The 21808-nt window shown below is 35.9% G+C and overlaps 1 protein-coding gene across 2 annotated transcripts; it reads right to left on the bottom strand.

The window, feature by feature from the left end:
* Positions 1 to 229: 229 nt before the first annotated feature.
* On the bottom strand, positions 230 to 9018 carry LOC149812049 (uncharacterized). 2 transcript variants are annotated; one of them, XM_089993268.1, is made up of 5 exons: positions 8883 to 8935; positions 1483 to 1595; positions 1281 to 1406; positions 1069 to 1195; positions 230 to 972 (listed from the first exon to the last, which is right to left on the bottom strand). In XM_089993268.1, the coding sequence occupies exons 1-5, from the start codon at positions 8920 to 8922 to the stop codon at positions 467 to 469; spliced, it is 912 nt and encodes a 303-aa protein (XP_089849394.1). In that variant the 5' UTR covers positions 8923 to 8935; the 3' UTR covers positions 230 to 466. The 2 variants fall into 2 exon arrangements, with proteins under 2 accessions (XP_089849394.1, XP_089849395.1); XM_089993269.1 differs by lacking the exon at positions 1483 to 1595 and having other exon boundaries at positions 8883 to 9018.
* Positions 9019 to 21808: the final 12790 nt, after the last annotated feature.

The raw sequence follows: 21808 nt of genomic DNA, 5'->3' as shown, positions 1-21808 counted from the left end.
GCAGAACATGTTAAGTTCTTTACAATTACAGTTTTGCACTTTTCTCAACTGAAAAATCAGGCCCATTGATTTTTCAAGTGAGAAGCTTAGAAAAGTAGTTTTGACCAAGGAAAGCGAGAAAAGGGCAGAACCATCAAGGGAAAAAATCCATGGGCCAGATTTGTCATATTTTCTAGTTCGCAGCCCAAAAGTTAGTGCCATCTGCATCATTATCGAAACAAAGAATTAGTTTTGTGGACTAAATATCTTCCATATAACGAGAGATCTGGCAACCAGCAACATTATTATCAGCTGCCAAAGGTTGAAATCAAAGTCCAGCCGAACATAACCAACAGAAGCCAGAGTCCATACATTAACTCCTGGTTTGAAAGACTAGTTGGAGAAATCAAAGCTAACTATGTCTTCATTCCAATACTCCTTACGGGTTGGGTCCTCATCCACTGATCTTAGTTACATATGACCTCAATTAGAGAATGCAACACCCCCCACTTTTAGGCTTGGTTTCAGGCTTGGGGGGCACAGTTTCACGCTTGGGAACCACAGTTTCAGGCTTGGGGGGCACAGTTTCACGCTTGGGAACCACAGTTTCAGGCTTGGGGGGCACAGTTTCACGCTTGGGAACCACAGTTTCAGGCTTGGGGGGCATAGTTTCAGGCTTGGGAACCACAGTTTCAGGCTTGGGGGGCACAGTTTCACGCTTGGGAACCACAGTTTCACGCTTGGGGGGCACAGTTTCACGCTTGGGAACCACAGTTTCAGGCTTGGGGGGCACAGTTTCAGGCTTGGGAACCACAGTTTCACGCTTGGGAACCACAGTTTCAGGCTTGGGGGGCACAGTTTCACGCTTGGGAACCACAGTTTCAGGCTTGGGAACCACAGTTTCAGGTTTGGGGGGCACAGTTTCACGCTTGGGAACCACAGTTTCAGGCTTGGGAACCACAGTTCCCTGATCCATTAGTTGAACCTCATTTCCTGAAATAAATAAATAAATAAATGAGAGATGCAGAGTTCATATTGCAAAGTCCCTGCTAAATTAGATCCTGTGGGAAATTCAAAATATATAGTAACCTTTTGGTGGCTGAACCAGCTTCCGGTTCTGAGGAGGTGTCATTTCTTTCTTCAATTGACTCAGGATGTCCTCCATTGTGTACTCACGTTGCCAGTTTCCCAGAATAGAAATTTTATTCGGGTCGACCTAAATCAGGATGAAATGAAAAAGTGGTGAAGAAATTCTTCTGCCAAATGCCTGAAAATAACACAGCTAAGATCAATCCGCATACCAGTCCATTTTCTTGATCAACACAGGCCATGTTTATTCGGGTCAGGAATCTAACAGTTGGAGGTTTATCTGGATAATCTTTGTCGCAGAATAGTTTCAAGTGATAGATTTTTCCCTCGTGCACAGTCTGAAAAAAGAAAGAGAACTCGGTCATCCAGCCACAAAACTCATACACCAAAGTACAGTGGTCTGAAGACACATACACCAGGAGGACCAATAATGGTGCCAGTCCATGATCGCATGTATATATCATCAGCATCATCCATCCCAAAGCTGACAGTCCCATCACCAATCCATTTTTCTCCCCTTTCAAGTTCTTCTCAGCATTCACCACAATATAGTCATCATGAATATGCACGAAACATGAATGTGTAACTAAGAATTTTAGCCAAAAGCATAGGAAATTCTGATTTTAGTTGCTTGTTCTGTGATGTGGAGAACCAATAATTGCATCTATATATATGCAAAACAAAATATAAAGCAAACGAAAAGGTTAATACAAGGTATTCCAAAAAACAAGAATACAACTGCTGTAAGCACCAGGGCCACCATAAATGTATTCAACCAAAACATATTCTGGACAAAGTTTTTCATGTTTTTTGTGTTGGACATATGGTTCGGGTCCAACCCATTGGGTGACCCGGTTTGACATTAAATACATTGTGGAGTAGTGGGCTGCATAATGGAGGACGGTTAATGCTTAGTGGAGGAGGTTACGTGAATGTGGAGTGTCCACATTCACTGAACCACCTCCCTTACCTCCACTATATAAAGAGGTGGTTGGGCAATGTATGATGTGTGATGACACTGCATATCCTTAGCCTAGCCCACGTCAAGTTTGGGTTCAGGGTCCTGCTCATCGTCGACCTAAGGCCTAGACTCATCGTGGGCGTCAACCGACTGAGGAGAACGTTGAATACCCTGCATGTGCTCTATGGGGAATACAGGTATGCTTTCTGTGTTTGTTTTACAGAAAACACCAACATTGGGTTATGGGCTCACTGTCCCATGCATTCTGCTACGCGTGCAGGCACGTAGGGCCTTTCGGTGTTGTATGAATTCTGGCCACACATGGGTACTGCTGACCGCATGTCATCGTGGGGTGACATGGATCACCGGTCATTCTGACAGTCTGTCACAAACAACGACAGATGATGGCACTGTTGTATTCCCTACAGACTATTGCCATGGTGTGACAGCCTTCACCGGCGACAGACCCATTTTATGAGGTGATCGCCCATCGTCGTGGGGCGACGTGGGTCGCCGATCAACGACAATCGTCACCGTGGGGCGACTGCCATTCCCGACAGCCGTATATTAGTGGTGACGGATGTCCCGACAACCCTCTGATTCAAAAAAAATGCAAAGGATCGAGGGTTTAACATGTGCCATTGGATAGCAGGGTAGTTTGTTGGCGCCGGGATCGCCACAAGATGTCGTCGGGGGAGCGGGGGTTTTTTGGACCACTGGATTGCCGACGGAGTGCGGCAAACTCCTTACATGTTGTGCCGGTCACCAAAAAAAGCAGGGTTGAAAAACCCCCATTCTTCAAAACCCTTCAGTCGTCGGGCTGGGGTTTTCGGCTGGTGGCTTTTCGCCGAGGAGGTGAAGTAGTAGTGGTGGCCTTGTCGGCGCCACTGGCTGCCCGGTGGCATCATTGATTTACCGACAGTTTCGACGACAAATCCATAAAAAAAATAGTAAGCCTTACCTGTAGCCGGGGGTGAGTTCGTCGTTAGGTCACCGAATCACCAGCATCCTCGCCGGTGACATTCTCTGAACCAAAGGTCGGTGGGGATTTGATGTCGTCGAAGCTAGATGGGCGGTCGTTGGTCACTGGCAGTTTCGCCAGTGCTGCTACGAGAAGGACAATTGTCGGGCTCACGACCGCACCGGCAATATGTGCTCACGAGCAACGTTCATGGCGCCTTGCCAAAGGTAGCCGACTTCAGTGAGGTTCTTCAACTCCCCCTAATGTGAGCGGTGATTTTCAGTTTCTGATTTTTTCAGAAACCGAAAATCGCTTTCAGTGTTTTATTTTAACCCTAACGGTTTTGCCTTTTGAACCGGGTTGTACCGAATTTTTTGACCCAGTAATGGGTCTAATCCAGACCCATATGGGTGGATCAGGTTTGCCATTTTTTTTATCAGACCCAAACCCATAATGTTTTTGGGTCTGGGTCTGATTCAGGCTTGACCCGGGTCCATTTCAGACCACGTCAGACCCAGGTTCGGTTCGGACCGAGTTAGACCCAGGTCCTATTTGGATCGGGTCCAACCTAGGTCCAGTTTGAATCGGATCAGACTCATGCTTGTGTAGGGTCTAGGTCCAGACACTATTTGAAACTGAACAGAATTAGACACCGACACGGTTCTTTTCAGGACTAGTTCAGAGCCATTTTTGACTGGTTCTTTCCAGTTTTTTATCGGTTCTATGATGCTAAGATCCTATTTTTATAAATATATGAAGATACATGGATTTTGACATACAGTTATAGGGTTTTATGAACTTTTGTTCATATTTGGTACTGATTCATAAGGTTTAGAACCTGTTTGAACCCTTAGATGACTAGTTTAGGCCATTTTTGACCGGTTTGAGGTATTTTTAGACCGGTTCCTACTTGAGGACCCCAGGTTTTACCCATATGAGCATGCTTTTGTTATTTTTCATGCTTTATAAAGAATTTATTCTAAATAATGCATGACTTATGCATGTTAGTTCATATGTTTTGTGTTGGTTAAGTTGTGCATGATGGTTTTAAGCATGAATTATGACTAAAATCATGACAATTAGTTTATGTATATTAGTTGAAGCATGAACTTGTATTATGTCATGAATATATATGCATTAAAATGTGTGCATGGGCGTGCTCTATAATATGAATAGGTTTTTTGTAAAAGATCTTGATTGACTGATTCATGTAATCACCAAAGTGATCTGAGTCGTGTTGATTAAGGATTCTTTGAACCGTATTAAGATTCGTTATTATGATTATGTGTGAATTTATGAAACATCGATTCTGCTCAAAGATAGGTCATTGTGTTCTAAATTTACATAGGGTGTGATAGTAGATGTGTATTTCAGCCCATGAAGCATATTTGTACACAAAGGTACAGTACTGAATTGCCTCTAGTTACATGATCTGCAAGTTACACCAACTGAAGTCAATTTTTTTAGAATTGAAGAGATATAGCAACTATGAGTATTGTCGTTTCCACCAAAGTAGAACGATAATGGCCCAACTATGCTTGTCTCAGAAAAGGTGAAAATAAAGGGTCTCACTTTTACCTTTTCAACACGAGTCTCATATGAGCAATAATAGTAATATATTTCCATTTTCATTCCTTGTTGTATCAGGTTTCTTCCTTATCGACGGTTCTAGTAATATTTCTCTTTTAGACGAATCTAACTTTTCTGATTGGAAAGAAATCGTCTTGTTCACTTTGGGTTATATGGATTTAGATCTAACTTTTAGAATTGACGAACCTTCCGCTCTTACAGAACAGAGTACAATTAATCAAAAGGCTGCCTCTGAAAAGTGGGAGAGCTCGAACAAACTTAACCAGTTGCTTTTGCAATCTCAGGTGGCTAATAATATTCGAGGTGTCATTCCTCACTGCAAAATAGTGAAAGAATTTCTGGGAGTCATTGATGCTCAATTCATCACTTCTAATAAGGCAAGAGCTAGTACGCTCATGTCCAAATTAGTGTCTATGAAATATTCTAGGAACAGTCACATCCGACAACATATTTTAGAAATAAAGAATATTGTGACTCAATTGAATGACATGAAGTTTGACATCTTTAACTCCTTCTTGGTCTATCTAATCTTAACCTCGTTACCTATTGAATATAGACCCTTCAAAATCTCCTACAACACACATAATGACGAGTGGTCTTTTAATGACCTCTTGGCCAAGTGTGTTGAGGAAGATGAGAGATTGAAGGGTGAGAGGATGTCAAGTGCACATATGGCCTCTCATAAGAATAAATAGAGGTCGAGGCCAAAGAAAAGCTCCTTCAAGAAAAAGAATCAGATGGAAGCCATTGAAAAGACTTCAAACTCTCAGGCGAAAGCTAAATTCTAGTCAAGAGGCTCTTCTATAAAGTGTTTCTTCTGCAAGAAGAAGGGGGATAAGAAGGTGGACTGCTTGAAGTACAAGAAGTGACTAAAAAATAAAGGTAATAAGTCATTCATTTCTTATGAGTGCAATTTAATCCATGTTCCATTGCATAGTTGGTGGATTGATTATAGTTCCACGGTACACATTACCAACTCTTTGCAGGCATTTTTGAACAAGAGGGAACCAATAGAGCATAAAAAAAATATTTTTCTGGAAATAGGATGTGTTTGCATGTCAAGAATGTTGGGACCTGCAGAATTGTGTTAGAGTCTAAATTCATATTAGATTTGGTCGATATATTCTATGTTTCATCCTATAGTCGGAACCTGATTTCAATTTCAAAACTTGATAAGTTTAGATTTGTATTTAAATTTGAAAATTCTAAGCTTATTATAATGAAAAAATTAATGAATATAGGTTCTGTATATATGTGTGATGGTTTGTATCGATTAAGAATCAAATTTCAAATTCGGGAATCTCACTTCATTGAGAACACAATGATTGATAATAAATGTGTCCTAAAGAATGATGAATTATATCTGCTTTGGCATCGAAGGTTAGGATATATCTCTAAAGAGAGAGTCCAAAGACTCGTGAAAGAGAAAATTCTTGGATCTCTTGATTTTACGAATATGGAGCCATGTGTTGATTGCATAAAGGTTAAGCAGTCTAACACATATAAGAAAGATGTCAAATACAGCAATGAAAAGTTAGAAATAGTGCATATGGATGTGTGCGGTCTTTTTTTACCGTATTATACGGGTGAAAAGTATTATGTCATCTTTATAGATGATTACTCACGGTATATATATCTCTACTTATCATTTAAAGAATCTAAAGTCTTTCAGATTTTTAAAGACTTCAAGAAAGAAGTAGAGAAACAAACTGATGAAGTTATTAAGGTTGTCAGGTCTGATAGAGGTGGTGAATACTATGGTCATTTCACTGAGATGAAACAAAAGAAAGAGCCATTAGCATGGTTTCTAAAAGAGGAAGGCATTGTACCTCAGTATACCATGTCTGGTAGTGCTTACGAGAATGGTGTAGCTGAAAGGAGAAATCGTACGCTTAAAGAAATAGTTAAAGCGATGTTGAATCACTCAAACCTTCCTTTGACCTTGTGGATGAAGCTCTTAGGACTGTAGTGCATATTTTGAATAAGATTACTACGAAGGTTGTTCAAAAGACTTCTTACGAGTTATGAACAGAAAGAAAATTTTCTTTGTTATATATGCGCATATGGGGATGTCTGACAGAAGCTAAACTGTATAACCCACATATAAAAGCTTTTGATCATAGGACAACTAGTGGTTTTTTCATTGGTTATCCTGAAAGGTCAAAGGGCTTTAGGTTTTATTGTTCATCTCATACACCATAGATAGTGAAAATAGATAAAGAGGTGGACGGTTAATGCTTAGTGGAGGAGGTTACGTGAATGTGGAGTGTCCACATTCACTGAACCACCTCCCTTACCTCCACTATATAAAGAGGTGGTTGGGCAATATATGATGTGTGACACTGCATATCCTTAGCCTAGCCCACGTCAAGTTTATTGGGTTTCGGGTCATGCTCACTGTTGACCTAAGCTCTGGGCTCATCGTGGGCATCGACCGGTTGAGGAGAATGTCGAATACCCTGCACGTGCTCTATGGCGAATACAGGTACGCTTTCTGTGTTTGTTTTACAGAAAATGCCAACATTTTGTCCCCATTTATATCAAAAAGAAAACATAAAGGGGTTGAACAATTTTTATCATCATGTCAATTCTCTGATATGGCACCGATGAAAGTTCATTGTGAAAAAATTTGAGAAAAGAAACAAAATCGCACGAATTATAGGAGAAAGATCGTGAATCATGTTCTGAACTTCACAATATACATGACCAACTTTAGTAAAGTCGATTAACGACTAGTTTTATTCATGATGTAAACATAAGGACAGATGGTGGAACAGTATCTAAGATGCTCTTTTACACCCATCTTTGCTTTTAAGGTATATTGGCTTACAAAGAGTTTCAATTTGTTATATTAGACAAATAAGCTTCAATTTTCAGCGGAAGAGATTAAAATACTACCTTAGAAGAAGGAAGAATAGAGGAGGGGGAAATATTTCAGCATGCAAAAATCACCTAAGATGGTTTAGGCTTTAGAAGTTCCATTTTCTAGTTACAAGATACATGCATGTGTAAACATACACACATGTATGTATGTATGCATGGGTGACACTACAAGGCAAAGAAAATAACATACACTCATGACCATTGTCATTACTAGAGCAATCTGAGAGCTATACAAAATCTTCTTCAAAAAGGAGACATGTCTTTATAAAACAACTCTGTTAGTTTCAAGATTAGAATATCTAACTCCCCATTAACTTGTAACCTGTGTTTTGCTTGAAAACCTTTTTGCAAAGAGCTAGCAATGATGACAAAAAAGGATGCAAGCCAAACATTTTGAAAACAAATTATCTGAGACACTTGTAAAAAGAACGTGATATGGTGCCTCACCCAACAGCTCAAGTTTACGTTTGATCAATAAGTTAACTGCAATCTAAAAATCTTTGGTCCAAAGATTTGGCCATAGACGTGAATGATACATCATAATAAGAGCAGACCCAGTGGTGCACCAATACGCTCTCTGCTACACCGTTCCAAGATGTAGTACGCATGCAAAGAAGTTTCATGAATCATACTATCAACCAGTAAATACTATGTGAATGCATCAAAGGTGCATACACCATCCTACCCCTTTATAGGCAAGGATTTGCAAGAGAGCTTTAATTCAACACAGGCTTAAAAATTGTAAGAAAGTAAACGTACAAGATCTCCAATCTTCAAAAAGTTCAACCAACAAGATCTACCAGATTATGCATATAACTGAGATCTAAGATTTAGGGTGACATAGGAACCTCAAACCTTCAAGGAATTATTTCTAAGGAAATAAAATTATGTTAAGATATTTTATGCTGTCAACAGCTACAACATGCAAACAATTCGTTTGACTTTCTACTGATATGATTAAAAGAAAGCTAGTGGCCTTTATGTGGTTGATAGCTACAACTTGCAAATAATTCCCTTGCCTTTAAGAGAGACAGGATCCTTAACTAAAACAACAAAAGGAGGAAAGACTGCAAAAGAAGAGTTGCACTTGCCAACTGCAAATAAAGCGTCTCAATTATCAAAGAAAACAATTCCAATTGCGTGACTGAACATCATAGACAGTAAAAAATACAGAGGCAACAACAATTAACAACCAGAGAAGACAAACCAAAACAGCCAAATAGTGAAAAAAAACTGAGACCAGCATCACAACAACAGGACCCCAACGAATGACAACCACAGAGAAGCGCAATTAACAGAAACAACTAGCGGTCTAACAAGATACGAGCAGCCATGCATAACAATAAGAACAGGAAGAAGAAGAAACAAAGAAAGAGAACAAAAGAAGAGGAGGGGGTAATTCTGGTAAGAATCACTCACCCACAATCCTAGATCCCTCGAAATCCATCGCCTTTGCCATAGAAATTTTCGATCTTCGAGGCGAAGAAGAAGAAGTCCCAAGCTTGCCAGCGACATGTTTTCAAGAATAAAGCACAGCATCTGATCTCATCAAAACTTCGACAAGATAATATCCCATTTCCCACTCCCAGTTGCTTATATGCTTTTTTTGAGAAAGTTGGTCACTTTTATCTGGGAAAATTACACATACATTTACTAGAAACATTATTTACAAAAAAGTTATCATTTGAACAAAAAAGGACAATCATGGCAGAGTCCATATGTTACATTAGGAATTAATTAATTTACTTGAAATTTATATTCGTACTCTAGCTGTCGCCTTTGGTCAATTTTATATTCCATATCATGCCTAATTTAGTGACTGTGAATCAAGGCAAGTAAAGCTGAACAAGCAAAGCTCCGAGTGTTTAAGCTCAGCTCGCTTAGCCTAACTAGCTTAATTGTAGCTTGGCACACCATGCACTGAACCTAATTCAAGCAAGCTCATCTCAAGTAACACATACACACACACACACACACGAAAGATTTATTAATTACTTGATGAACCTGTACAAGGCGGGCACCTCTTGTTTGTACTTGTCTCAGTACTATAAATGAGCTGGATCATACTTGACCTTGTCAAGCCTACTTTATAATTCTGAACATGGCTTTTACATGAGCTGAACCAAGCCAAACAGTGAGCTGTTTACTCCATTTAACCCTTCATTTAGTGATAGATGGATCAGTAACATTGCCTTAACAAAGTCTTCATATTCAAACTATAGTTACCAGAAGCTTCTTGCTACATGGGGAAGCTCGCTTAGGAAGCGGAAAACTCCTCACTTTTTCGAAATGAGTTGAAGCTTTGAAAAACCCTTTTCCAAAATATGGGAAACTTTTCTTTTAGTGAGAAGGTTGCTTTCTCTTTGTTTCTCAAATTGTTTCCTTTTCACTTCCTTAACATTTCTCTCACTTTGCGTCATTTCTCATTCACTTCCTCCCCACTTCATATGTTTTTTATATTAAAAAATATTAATTTTTATAACATGCTTGCACATTGGTTTTATATGGTTTTGTAATTGTGTTCATGCCATTTTTAATTTGCTTTTGTCCGCACTTCATATTGCTTTCTATGTGTTTCTTTTTTCATTTTTCATGTACTTACATAATCGCTTCACAACAGCTTCACGCTTCCTACTTCATAATACTTTTTAACACTCGTTTCCCCGCTTCAGCTACACACATTGCTTATTGTATCCACTTTGTTTCCTGATAACTATGGTTCAAACCACGCCAGGGTCATCCTCCACCTCCTCCACGAAAAAACAAAAGAAAAAAGCTTCCTATAAAGAAAACTTCTTCACTATGCCATTTTCTAATTGAGCATATTTTTAAATGTTGAAAAGAAAGGAATTATTATCATACAACTTTAGGGCATAAGAATCTCATGGGAGAGTAAAAAAGCTAAAAGTATTTGAACTTTGTTGCCACACTTAGGCTTGTGGTTTATTTATTAAGAGATGAGTACAATGTATGATTACACAATAAAATTACAACCAATAAAAATGTCATAACTAACAGAGCATTTAGTAAGTAAAATAATCAAACTTTGGCACTGAAAAGTGAAACTGCCATACGGGATTATAAGAGCATGAGGGTTCATTAACTCTGAAATTTTAAAAAGTTCAGGAACTTTTGGGGAATGTCACATATATGAACTGTTACTATAGGTGGATTATTAGTTACCATCTGGTTGGTTATTCTTGACTTATCATTGAAAACTAACTTGGTGACCAAGAGTATGAGTCGTGAGCCTTAGCTTTCTTGGTGGAAATTTGCTTAGATTAGCATCATGAATATCATCATGCGATACCCTTGCTCATTTTATACCCCAATAATTAAGGCCTCTTTTGGTGCTTTATGAATCCCATTTTCCTACTCGATGGGCCCTAAAGCACTGATAGAATAAATCTCCTTTTCCTTGCTTTTCTGTTCTTTATCTTTAACGTTTGGCTTTGCACTTTTGTTCTTTCTCATCATCCCAAGTTCGGAGAATGCCGTGGGCAAGAGGTTTCTAGATGGCATGCCTCATTATGTTTCTTTTGTCCAAGCACACTCAATTTTGAAGTCTTTTATAGGGGAGTCCAGGACAACAATTTCAATCAACTTACCCCTTGGTCTCTACTTTTGTGTTTTTTTTTTTTTTTTGTGTTAATATCGTGATCTTATACTGATATTTTTTAAAGCATTCTCCATATCAATTTATGTAGTTCACGCTTGAAATAATTTTGCCAATAAATGTTAATCCATCTTTTAAGGATATCGTTCTTATCATCTGAAATACCAACAAAATCATGAATTATTATCAAGACGAGAACCTTTATTGTTATCCACAAGCTTGTTTGTAGATACCAACCAAATAAATTTTCCATTTATCAAACCATAGGATAGAACAAATGTTAATAATTTTTTAATTTTATGGTATGGTTGGCATCCATGAAGTGCCAACAAACTCATGAAAGATGATGTTGATCATGTTGGATACCTCGAAATTTGTGACCTTATTGAACCTGATTTTTACATATACAAAACTTAAATTTCTAATAAATGATTTACTACATCAGACTACTCCACAAGTTTCTGCTCATACAAAAAGGGTATTTAAGCAGGCTTTGTGCACGTTTGTGTGTGCCTGTGCGCGTGTTCACGTGTTTGTGTATGCCTGCCTCTTCTTGTCTCTTAATTTTCAAAAAACCTTGAATTCTTGCCTTGTATCTAAGTCCATATCTATATCTGTATCTATGTGACAAAGATAGACCTTTTGTATTCTTTTCTTTTGCCCTATTTGATAATCTACATTGTTTAGCTTCAAAGAATATAGCATGATTTATCCACGTCCAATCACTCCTTTTTTGTGTATTTTCAAAACGGTTAGTGTGGTGAGCAATGAGATGATGGCACTTCAATTATGAGTAACATGACTATGTATTATTGATCACAAACTGATGTTTCAACGTAGATTTTCAAATTTTAAAAAGAATAAAAGGAGGGTTATAAAAAATTTAGTTTGAATAAAAAACTAAATTTGAATTTGAAAGGGCTAATGACAAATGTTGTTAGCGACAAATGCAATCTCCTAACGACAATTCACATGTCTTTAGAAAAATGCTAAAGACATATCATAAATTAGGTTCACTGTTAACGACAATCCATATGTTGTTATGTTGACGACACATGGTGGAAAAGGTCAATTGCTGATGACAATGCATGAGATCTGTGATGTGTCGTTAGGAACTAAAAATTTCTTTTGGTTATAACCTTAAATTATGGTATTGGATTGACCTAATTTTCTGGCTTGTTTGAAAGCTAGGATCTTCTAGTTTAATTCTTCTTTTGGTTGAAATAGTTATCTTGAATGCCAAAAATGAGGTTCTTTATTTTGGGATAAGACAAAAATACAAGAACTTTGATATATGAAATAACTCGATAAAAGTTAAGGTGTCTACAGATGCCCCCTTTTATTGTTGAGTGTGCGAAGCTCGATTGATAACAAAGAAGTAGACACACCGACTTTGAAATGAGAAAATGATTAGTGTTAATATTGTTTTTTTTTTTAATCTTGTAAAGAGACAAAGATATAAACGACTAACAATGCAAGATGACAACTAAAGGCATGTACATGGCTCAATGTGAGGGTCTCTATGTGATGCCTGTCTATATAGGCATAGTGGTATTGCCAAATGAGGTTAGATTGAAGACTAAGCTAGTATCTTGTCTCACACGAGGGCTTTCCCTAAAACTCAATAATTGTGAGCAGAAAGTCTTTGCTAAGAGATATCAAACAATTGACATAATAAATGCCTTATCGCTTGGGATCGCACAAAGACTTCTTTTTAAAAGATAAAAAAAGCTACAAACTTTTGAGAAAAAAGCATCAGAAAAAGAGAGACAATTTATAGGCTAAACATCATAAAGCAATGTAGGTAAAGACATTGAATAGACAATAAAGAGTATGCACCTTGAACACTCAATATTAATAGTCTTTCTAGACCCAAGGGTTTGGCATAGTAGAATAGAGCCTAGACCGTTTGATGGGGAGTCTAGGTTCAAATCCCATAGTTGTCACCCCCTGTGTAAGTTGAAGCTCTGTGACTCCCTAGGGTCAAGGGGTAAGTCCTTAGAGTTTTACGCTAACATGGACAACGACCATATGTAACAACCGCAAATTCACCTCAAAAAATCCAAGATTTATTTCTAAAAGAAAGTGAACTGACTCCAGGACTAATCTATGGTCATGCTTCAACCGCAACAAGCACTAGACGATCCTTCTGAGCGCAAGCGTGTCTTAATCTCCTAGTACCAGGTCTAGTACGAAACTACTAAAGACAAGACCTTTTGTTAAAAATCAAGTCATTATTTTAGTTTTCAAATGTGGAATATAACCTGAGGATCTAAGGTCCATCACAAATTTAATTTAATCATTCAAACCATTTATTTTAAACTATAATATAAAATAAATAGTTCAAATCACCATTCCAACTAATCAAACTTCGCAAACCTTAAATTTCAAGTCTATAAAATCTAACACCATCCACATATTTAGAAATCTTGGCCCATAAAACCATTATCATTGCCATGCCAGCCACTCAGTTCTCGCCACCATGCAGGAGCTAAGTCTCAGCCCCACCCTATGAAAATATAAATATGGGTGAGAAGTCACAGTTCTCCATACGAAATCTCACATTATCCAACAATAAATGATAAAGCATAAATCAGCCAACCATATAATTTATAAAACATAAAAGCATACGTAACAATTCATATATGCTTGCACAGAAACAAATTCAAACATACGTGCACTACAACATACTCAACAACTCAAAAATTCTTGCGATATAAATCAAATCAAACATACTTACAATATCACATTATACAAAATCAATGCATATATGACACATGAACCAAAGCATAATAGTTTCAGTATGATAGTTGTCTCACATGATATAGAAACCATGCATATCAATTTAAATATGTGTGCCATCTTACTTAATATATGCACCTATGCATACATGATACATAAACCAATTGCATACATACAACATGAACCAATGCATAACTCATGAGGTAACTTTTATCTCTGTTATTGACACTCATTGTTGCATGCATGAACATCTCACTCATAATTTATTTAGGTTTCCTCCTGACCCCAACGTGGGTACTATCATGATGAAACTCTGAAGAACAAGGCAGTTCTTGAAGTATCTTATTCACACACAAATTTATTTTATTAATGGGGTCCAAACATTCATTGGCTGGCATCGACCATCGTCACCCTAACCGAAACATTGGGCATCGTCACCCAATATCGGTTACGACATGGGCATCATCACCTCATACCAGGACAACTTTAAACATTGTCACCCTAGGTTGCCTCTTTTCTTGGTATACCACTATGTTTTCATCTGAAGGCAACTCTCACCGTCCTCAAGCCAAAATGGTAGAAACATCCTCTACTACCATGGTTGGGAATACGAACATCAATATAAGGTTCTTGGGGAAAACAATAACAAGGAATTTAGCACCACATTGTCCCCCACAATAGCACTGTAATTCCCCAAAATTTTATAAAAAAATTTCAAGGAATTTTTTTTCGACTTATCTTTTTGCAAGCACAACAAAATAGTTGATTTAAATCCCATTCAAACTTTAGGCGAGTTACAATAAACTCAAACACATACACACAACTGGATTTAAAGAATTTAATTTAAGATATTAATTCAAGCCAGTGCTCAAATAAATTCAGAGTTTACAAGTCTCAACAAAAATCCAACTTAATATAAAAATATCCAAAATAAAGTTGGATCCCCCGAGAAAGAGAACAATGATGATCCATTTGACACTGTCGAGTAACCTGCCATCAAAGCAGATCGTGTATTATCTATAAAATTTTAAAGTAGGGAGAATTACTCTCAGTAGTTCATATAGAATTGATTCTTCCTTTGCAGAGATTCAGGATATACCACCTAGGTCACACGATAGTTCGACCCCCTACGATCGATTACTGGAGACCAACAGAGATGCCTAGCTCTCCAAAACAACAAACGGTCGGCCAGGCGAGTGTACCTCCACCGTCTCCAAGGTGGTCCTGAGTTTGATTGGTTCAGTAGGTGTTATTTAAATTTAAGTTCATAAATTAATTTCAAGTGCTCTTAGTACACGGGCTCTATAGCCTAAGCTTCATTCTGGGATGCTTCAATAGCACAAGGTCGTTCATTAACCCATTCAAACAGCTTGCAATGTATACTCCACCATTGGGTAACTTTGTGCTTTGCCTCCTTGAGTCTTATGTGATTATGTGTTTGTTTACTATATTTTATTTTTCGCTTAGTGCCCAACAAGCACTCGTGGGTTTTGTTGAACCCAAACACACTCACGAGCCTTGCATATAGAACATACAACATACTTAATGCATAATGTTATAAAATCCACAACTTTAGACAATAATGCAAAATAGTGCATTTCATATGTCAATTTCATCTCATTGTCATGCAAACCACATTACATCATCAAGCATAGACTAATTTACATGCTCACATATTGACATCATACATTATGTCATTCACTACCATGCTTAATCATCATGGTCACATATGCATCCATCTTATCTTAATATCATGCCTAATGATACACAATTCACATTCTTATGTAAGATGATACATGAATTCTTAGCATAGATGATTCAACATGATAAACATTCATTAGACATGTATAAATCATCATATAATAGGTCTTACCCATCACCGATTATGATTAGCAATATGGCAAAATGATTAAGAATTACTACAAGCATTTAAGAAAATTGGCCAAAAATCACACAGAGTAGTATTGGCCCTTAAACTTTAACTAGAGTTTCCCTAACATGTCAAAAACAAATCTCCAAAGTCTCAGCTCCAAATTCATTCTCCATAAATCTGTGGAAATTGTAATAGACCCTTGTCCAAACAAGTTATAGGATAGATTTTGTAATTGCAAATTTTTTTTTGACTTGGAGAATTTCCTGAGATTTATTGTGAACTCTTTTGAAAAATCATTTCTCAAAAATCTTCTTATATGTATTGGCTTCCACTTAGAATTTTAATAATTTGTTTTGAGTCCTTTTGAATAGGTTTCTAGATTTTTCAAAATAATTGGTCGAAACAGTCCTGCAAATAGGACAAGAAAACTATACTCTATTGCCACAGTTGTTTCACCTTTAATTCTGATTCAAACGATACCAAATAAGATTTTAAAATCAAGCCCTACATGTGTAGAACATTTTAGCATTTTTATTTTTATTTATTGGATTCTTATTTTGAGAGATACAAATTTGTTTTCAAAACTGGTTGGGTCAAAAAAATTAAAATAGCATAACAATAAATTGCAAAATTAATAATCCATCTAATAACTAAGATCAAGAAAGCCATAAATACATTATCAACCTTAAATTCAGATGTTTGAACACATTTACATTGCATCACAGCAATTATTAAAGCTTTGTTATGCAAATAAAAATCAAAATAGCCATATTCATCATTAGGAATTCATACATCTTTCATGTTTTTATTCCAAAACATAAACTTATCAAACAAACAACTTAGCATTTAATCAAAGCATGATCATCATAATTTTACAAAGATATTATCATGCTAATTGACATAACTAGCATGAACTTAATTTAGTAACATGTTAATTTCAATCTATTCTAATCATAAAACATAAAAATCCATATCGATTTTGCCTAAATCCCTCTATAAAATATTTTTTCTTGATGTCAACATAGATCCAAGCTCAAATAAATTTTAGAACTTATAAATCATACTTGCAACATATAAACCCATCATTCATATATTAAATATGCTAGAAATAATTGAGATCTAATACTCAATCATAGATCTAATCCTCCCAAAAACCGATTTTTGCTTTAAGGCTTCAAGTGTTATTTTTCGTCAAACCGGTTTTCAAAAATCAAATATTGTAACGTGGATTCACCAAAATCGATTTAATAAGCCAAAATCAAATCCAATTTTGGTTGTTCCAATGTCTGATCCACCCTTGGTTCAGATCTTGAAATAACCCCTACGCATAACCCATGTATTTAGATCGACCAACACGTATGTGTTTGATGCACCTACCTCATAAACCGTCACATTAAAATGTCAGTCTCCGTTCACCAGCTTCGCACTCGAAAGTAATTCCTCTAATCTTGACTACTACTTTAATGGTTTCTTACAACCAAGGAAGAAAGAGAAGAGGAAAAAGATAAAAGGAAGAGAGAGAGTTGAAGATAAAAATAAGAAAGAGAGAAAAAGACAGGCAAGAGGGTGGAACACCTTTTCTTTGTTTGTTTCCTTTTTTTGTTTTTTTTTAATACATGCCAAAGACAGAGCAGGGGGATCAACCCTCACCTCTTTAAATAGGTGGGTCCCACTAGGGGCATCCACATTAACCTCTTTACACAAATTTAATACTAAATTGAATTCTAGTATTAATTTTAATTTCTTATTTAGTTTTTCCCAAATTGAATTTCGAATCCAATTTGGATCTCATTGGTATTTGGTTCAACCAAAATCTATAACCACTTATAGAATGGATTTCAGATATCCCAGATCCAGTAGTTAATTGGATTTTGGATCACTTTCATATTCAAATCCAAATATTAGATCCAACTTCATTTATTTGGGTCAAAAAGCCATTTTTATTAATACAACATTCAAATACATATTAACTGAAATTCAAGCTAAATCAATCCCAGTTAACTAACTCATTTTCAAATTTACTTAATCAGAACTAAAATTCTAAAATTGAGCAAAACTTTATCTTTAATTATTTCAATAATTGTCAAAAAATTACAGGTATTACAAGCACCCCTCTTAGGATCCTATGACATATGTAGGGCAACTTTAGAGAAATTAAGTACAATGTTTAAGCATTTTTTACCTCTTAAATATTTACTATTCTTGTCACCCATAACACATCTGGATTCACAATATTCTTAGCACATCATCCTGCTACATGAGCTTCATATTGGCTCAAGCATGCACATCATCATGCATCATTCGATTGAGCAATCTCCACTCAGTCACAACAGAGTACAATCATGTGCCAACAAGTACAATTAATCATATGCATTATAACACCATATAAACAATGCATTCATATGATTAATATATCTATACTTACTAGCACACAGCAATCAATAAGCCTACATGTAGCTTACTCATAAGTCATAATACAATCTAGTGCATTCAATTCAAGTAAGCATTACTCATTAGACGACATAAGTATTCATGCTCATAAGCCATATACCATAATCACATGTTGTATATGATTAACATAAGTATTCATATAACATCACAACATTATGCTCCCTACATGGTTCACATCTGGAATGATTACATGCATGTAATTCAACACATCCCATCTAGAGCAATCACATGCAAACAAGCAACAATAATTTACATGGAAAATATATAAAAACAATCTTTTTTCTATTAGTATAATTTTTGCCTTACATCACAGTTAATGAAACATATTCTAAAAATTTTATTGTATGTACACATACGTGTTAGCTATCTACAGCCGAAAACCTAGGTCAAATCTTATCCTGGATCAAGGAAAACTAAATCTTTTATAAAAACTGGTTTTTTGTTCATAAAACAAACATGTCTGATTTGACTTTACCAAAGAACCATTAGTCAACAAATTTATAAAATGAAATAAATTATATAGCTTGATGCATCTAACATATGCCTTAAAAGAAATCAGGTCTAAACTTTATCCTAATTGAGAACTAAAATCCATGCATTACAATCTATTCATGTTCTTGGACAAATTGTATTCTAAAAATTTTAGGTTCTGGAATAAAATTTTATGATTTTTAATTCTCAAACCATAATGAATCTGTGCACAAGGTTTTTATCATGTGCTCTGCAATATATAAACTAACTACTATAAAAATCTTGGCTATAAGCAACGAACAAATTGGGAGAAATAAATTAAACAAAAATATGTAGTATTTAGAGAATTTCTATCAAGACAGAAATTCTATGTTGATTTGTAGAGGTTGTATCTCCCAATTCGGACCTCAAATTAACCTAAATATTTTCTGCAAATTCTCCTACATGTCTGAAATATCTCTCTAAAATTTGAGAATTTTTTGATTCGCCCTTTTGGAGAACCATAAATTTCTTTAAAACTAGTCAGAATAAAAATATAGGATAGAACATAGCTTTCAAAAAATACATCAAAAATTTCATGATTTTCATAAAGAAACACCAAAAATATCAATCCAACAGTTTTAGATCTATCATAATCACATCATACACAAGCATATAAACATCTAAATATGTTATAAACACAGAAACAACCTAAATATCAACACAAGATCCAATATGTTTATGCAAGAAAACACTTTTTTCGTAAAAATGATTTTTAAAAAAATATATCAAGTTTATAAAACCTCCAAATAAAACTTATTACATCAAAATTATATTAGATCTAAGTATAAAGATATCTAACATGCTACAAACATCAAATCTAACGTGAAACATGAATTTAAACATTAATCTACATCATTCTTGGATTGAAAAATGAATTAAATCAAGCCTATAATTAAAAATGAATATATAAAATCAAAACTAGGGTTTAAAAAACTCAATATAACTTAAATCGCACAGTAGAAATATAATTTTATACTTGATCAACCTATACTAAATCCTAAACATGTTGAATAATGAGAAACCTTATACCTTTGATATATAAACGAACGAATAATACAATGAGCATACAAACGGGTATCAAAAAGTGACAAAAAACACCTAAAATACCATAGAAACTCAAAAAATAGATTGTAGATCTCTCTCAACTCAAGTGAATGTTGTTTAGTGCCAAAATACAGATCTTGTATCAAACCAAACCACACAAAAAAAGAAAAGGAAAATGAATGTGATCGGCCCCTACGACTGATCACCGAAAAATAACAATAAAACTCACCTAGGGTTTTCGTTGGTCTTCTTCTTCTTAACTTTCATTCTCTCCCAAAAGGTGTTTAGGGTTTATCTCATTTTTCTTGATTTCTCTCTCTCTCAAACAAGAAAAAACGTGAATAAGGGGAAGGTTAGGAGACTTATATAGAGGGAGAGTTGGGTTGGGTTTCTTAACTAGGAAACCTAATCTAAACCTACTAGGAGGTTCCTCTAGGTGATAGGGTGGCCTATTGAGAAGCTTGCGGATACAAAGACTCAACCAAAATCAATGTTTAAATTATCGATTCGATAGTCCTTGAAACATAGATCATCGTGATGGCCTTCAATTTAATCATACCCACTCGGATCACCCAAAAAAATAGTTGATGTGTTGCAATTAAGTATGAATTTCAGCCAATGATAGAATGCTCAAATCACCACCAATTCGGGCGTATAGATTGTCAATTTTGATGCCCTGAAGACGATGAATGTCAAAGTCGATTCTGATTTAATCAGTTAGCCACTAACTGACTAAAATTTTCTCCAAAACAATAATGATGTTGTTCGGAGCATCCCACCTTGATTTCCTAATTGGGCTCCCTGATCCACTCGTGATACCACTTCTTTATTTAATTAATTAAATGTTGTTAACTTTATTATTTATTAAATAAGTAAATTTTAAAAATTATTATTGATTTAATTAAATTAATTTTTAAAATTATTGAAAAAATGCTAGGCGTTACACCATAAGTATGATAGACTAAGCCAGCACGGCTAGGTCTCTGCACCTGGAGCAGTTTCTCCAAATAAAAAAAACATTGATAGTCTTTATCCAATATAACAAAACAATTGAATATCTAACAAGCCTTTGGCCTCTGGATTTCACCTTATCTCTGGCCTCTTTCTTTGAGTTTCAGACATTGATCAATTTTTATAGCTTTATTTGGATTTAGTTCTCTTCTTTTCTTTGGGTATCATACCCCACAAGTTTCAGCAATCAAGCTAATCAAGTTTATTATCTTCATACCTTAAAACATAAAAAAAAAGAGGAATTTGGCCCTGTGAACGTTCATAAATAGGAATTACAATGTGAACATGCAAGCCTTTGAGAAAACAAGCTTGAGAGAATGCGATTTGTTTTCCTTTTTTTCTTTTCGATCATCAAGATGGGTTATAGTTGAATGGGATTAATGATCACCAATACACCTCGTTTATGACAGTGCGACCAAACCGTCTAGTGTCCTATTCAACACATCCAACACTCTCAACAAATACACGCAAACAAGTCAAAATGCTACTAGCGTGCTCCCCAATCAGTCGTTTGTTCGATCACGTGAGATTCACCTTCTCATTTGAATGAGAAAGTGAACCTCATTTGAATGAGCAAGCAAACATAAAAAGGTAAGCTGTGAGAAAGTGAATCTCATTTGCCTTTGCAAATGAGAGTCACTTTCTAATTTACGTGAGATCTCAAAATCACATGTGATCTCAAAATCATTTCTTAAAGGAGCAGCCAAACATACCCTCAGTGCAGAACATGTTAAGTTCTTTGCAATTACAGTTTTGCCCTTTTCTCAACTGAAAAATCAGGCCCATTGATTTTTCAAGTGAGAAGCTTAGAAAAGTAGTTTTGATCAAGAAACCTAATTTTTCAAGCGAGAAAAGGGCAGTACCATCAAGGAAAAAAATCCATGGGCCAGATTTGTCATATTTTCTAGTTCGCAGCCCAAAAGTTAGTGCCATCTGCATCATTATAGAAACAAAGAATTAGTTTTGTGGACTAAATATCTTCCATATAATGAGAGATCTGGCAACCAGCTACATTATTATCAGCTGCCAAAGGTTGAAATCAAATTCCAGCCGAACATAACCAACAGAAGCCAGAGTCCATACATTAACTCCTGG

This window comes from Nuphar pumila, chromosome 17 (assembly GCF_984573655.1).
Source record: "Nuphar pumila chromosome 17, dmNupPumi1.hap1.1, whole genome shotgun sequence".
Classification (NCBI taxonomy): Eukaryota; Viridiplantae; Streptophyta; class Magnoliopsida; order Nymphaeales; family Nymphaeaceae; genus Nuphar; species Nuphar pumila.
This window is presented reverse-complemented; position numbering and strand designations above follow the sequence as displayed.

Excerpts from the sequence above, each read along its gene's own strand:
- LOC149812049 (XM_089993268.1), bottom strand. The coding sequence starts at position 8,922 with ATGGCAAAGGCGATGGATTTCGAGGGATCTAGGATTGTGG. Across the intron at positions 1,196-1,280 it reads TTGATCAAGAAAATGGACTG|GTCGACCCGAATAAAATTTC; the intron begins GTATGCGGATTG and ends ATCCTGATTTAG. Across the intron at positions 973-1,068 it reads GCTGGTTCAGCCACCAAAAG|GAAATGAGGTTCAACTAATG; the intron begins GTTACTATATAT and ends TATTTATTTCAG.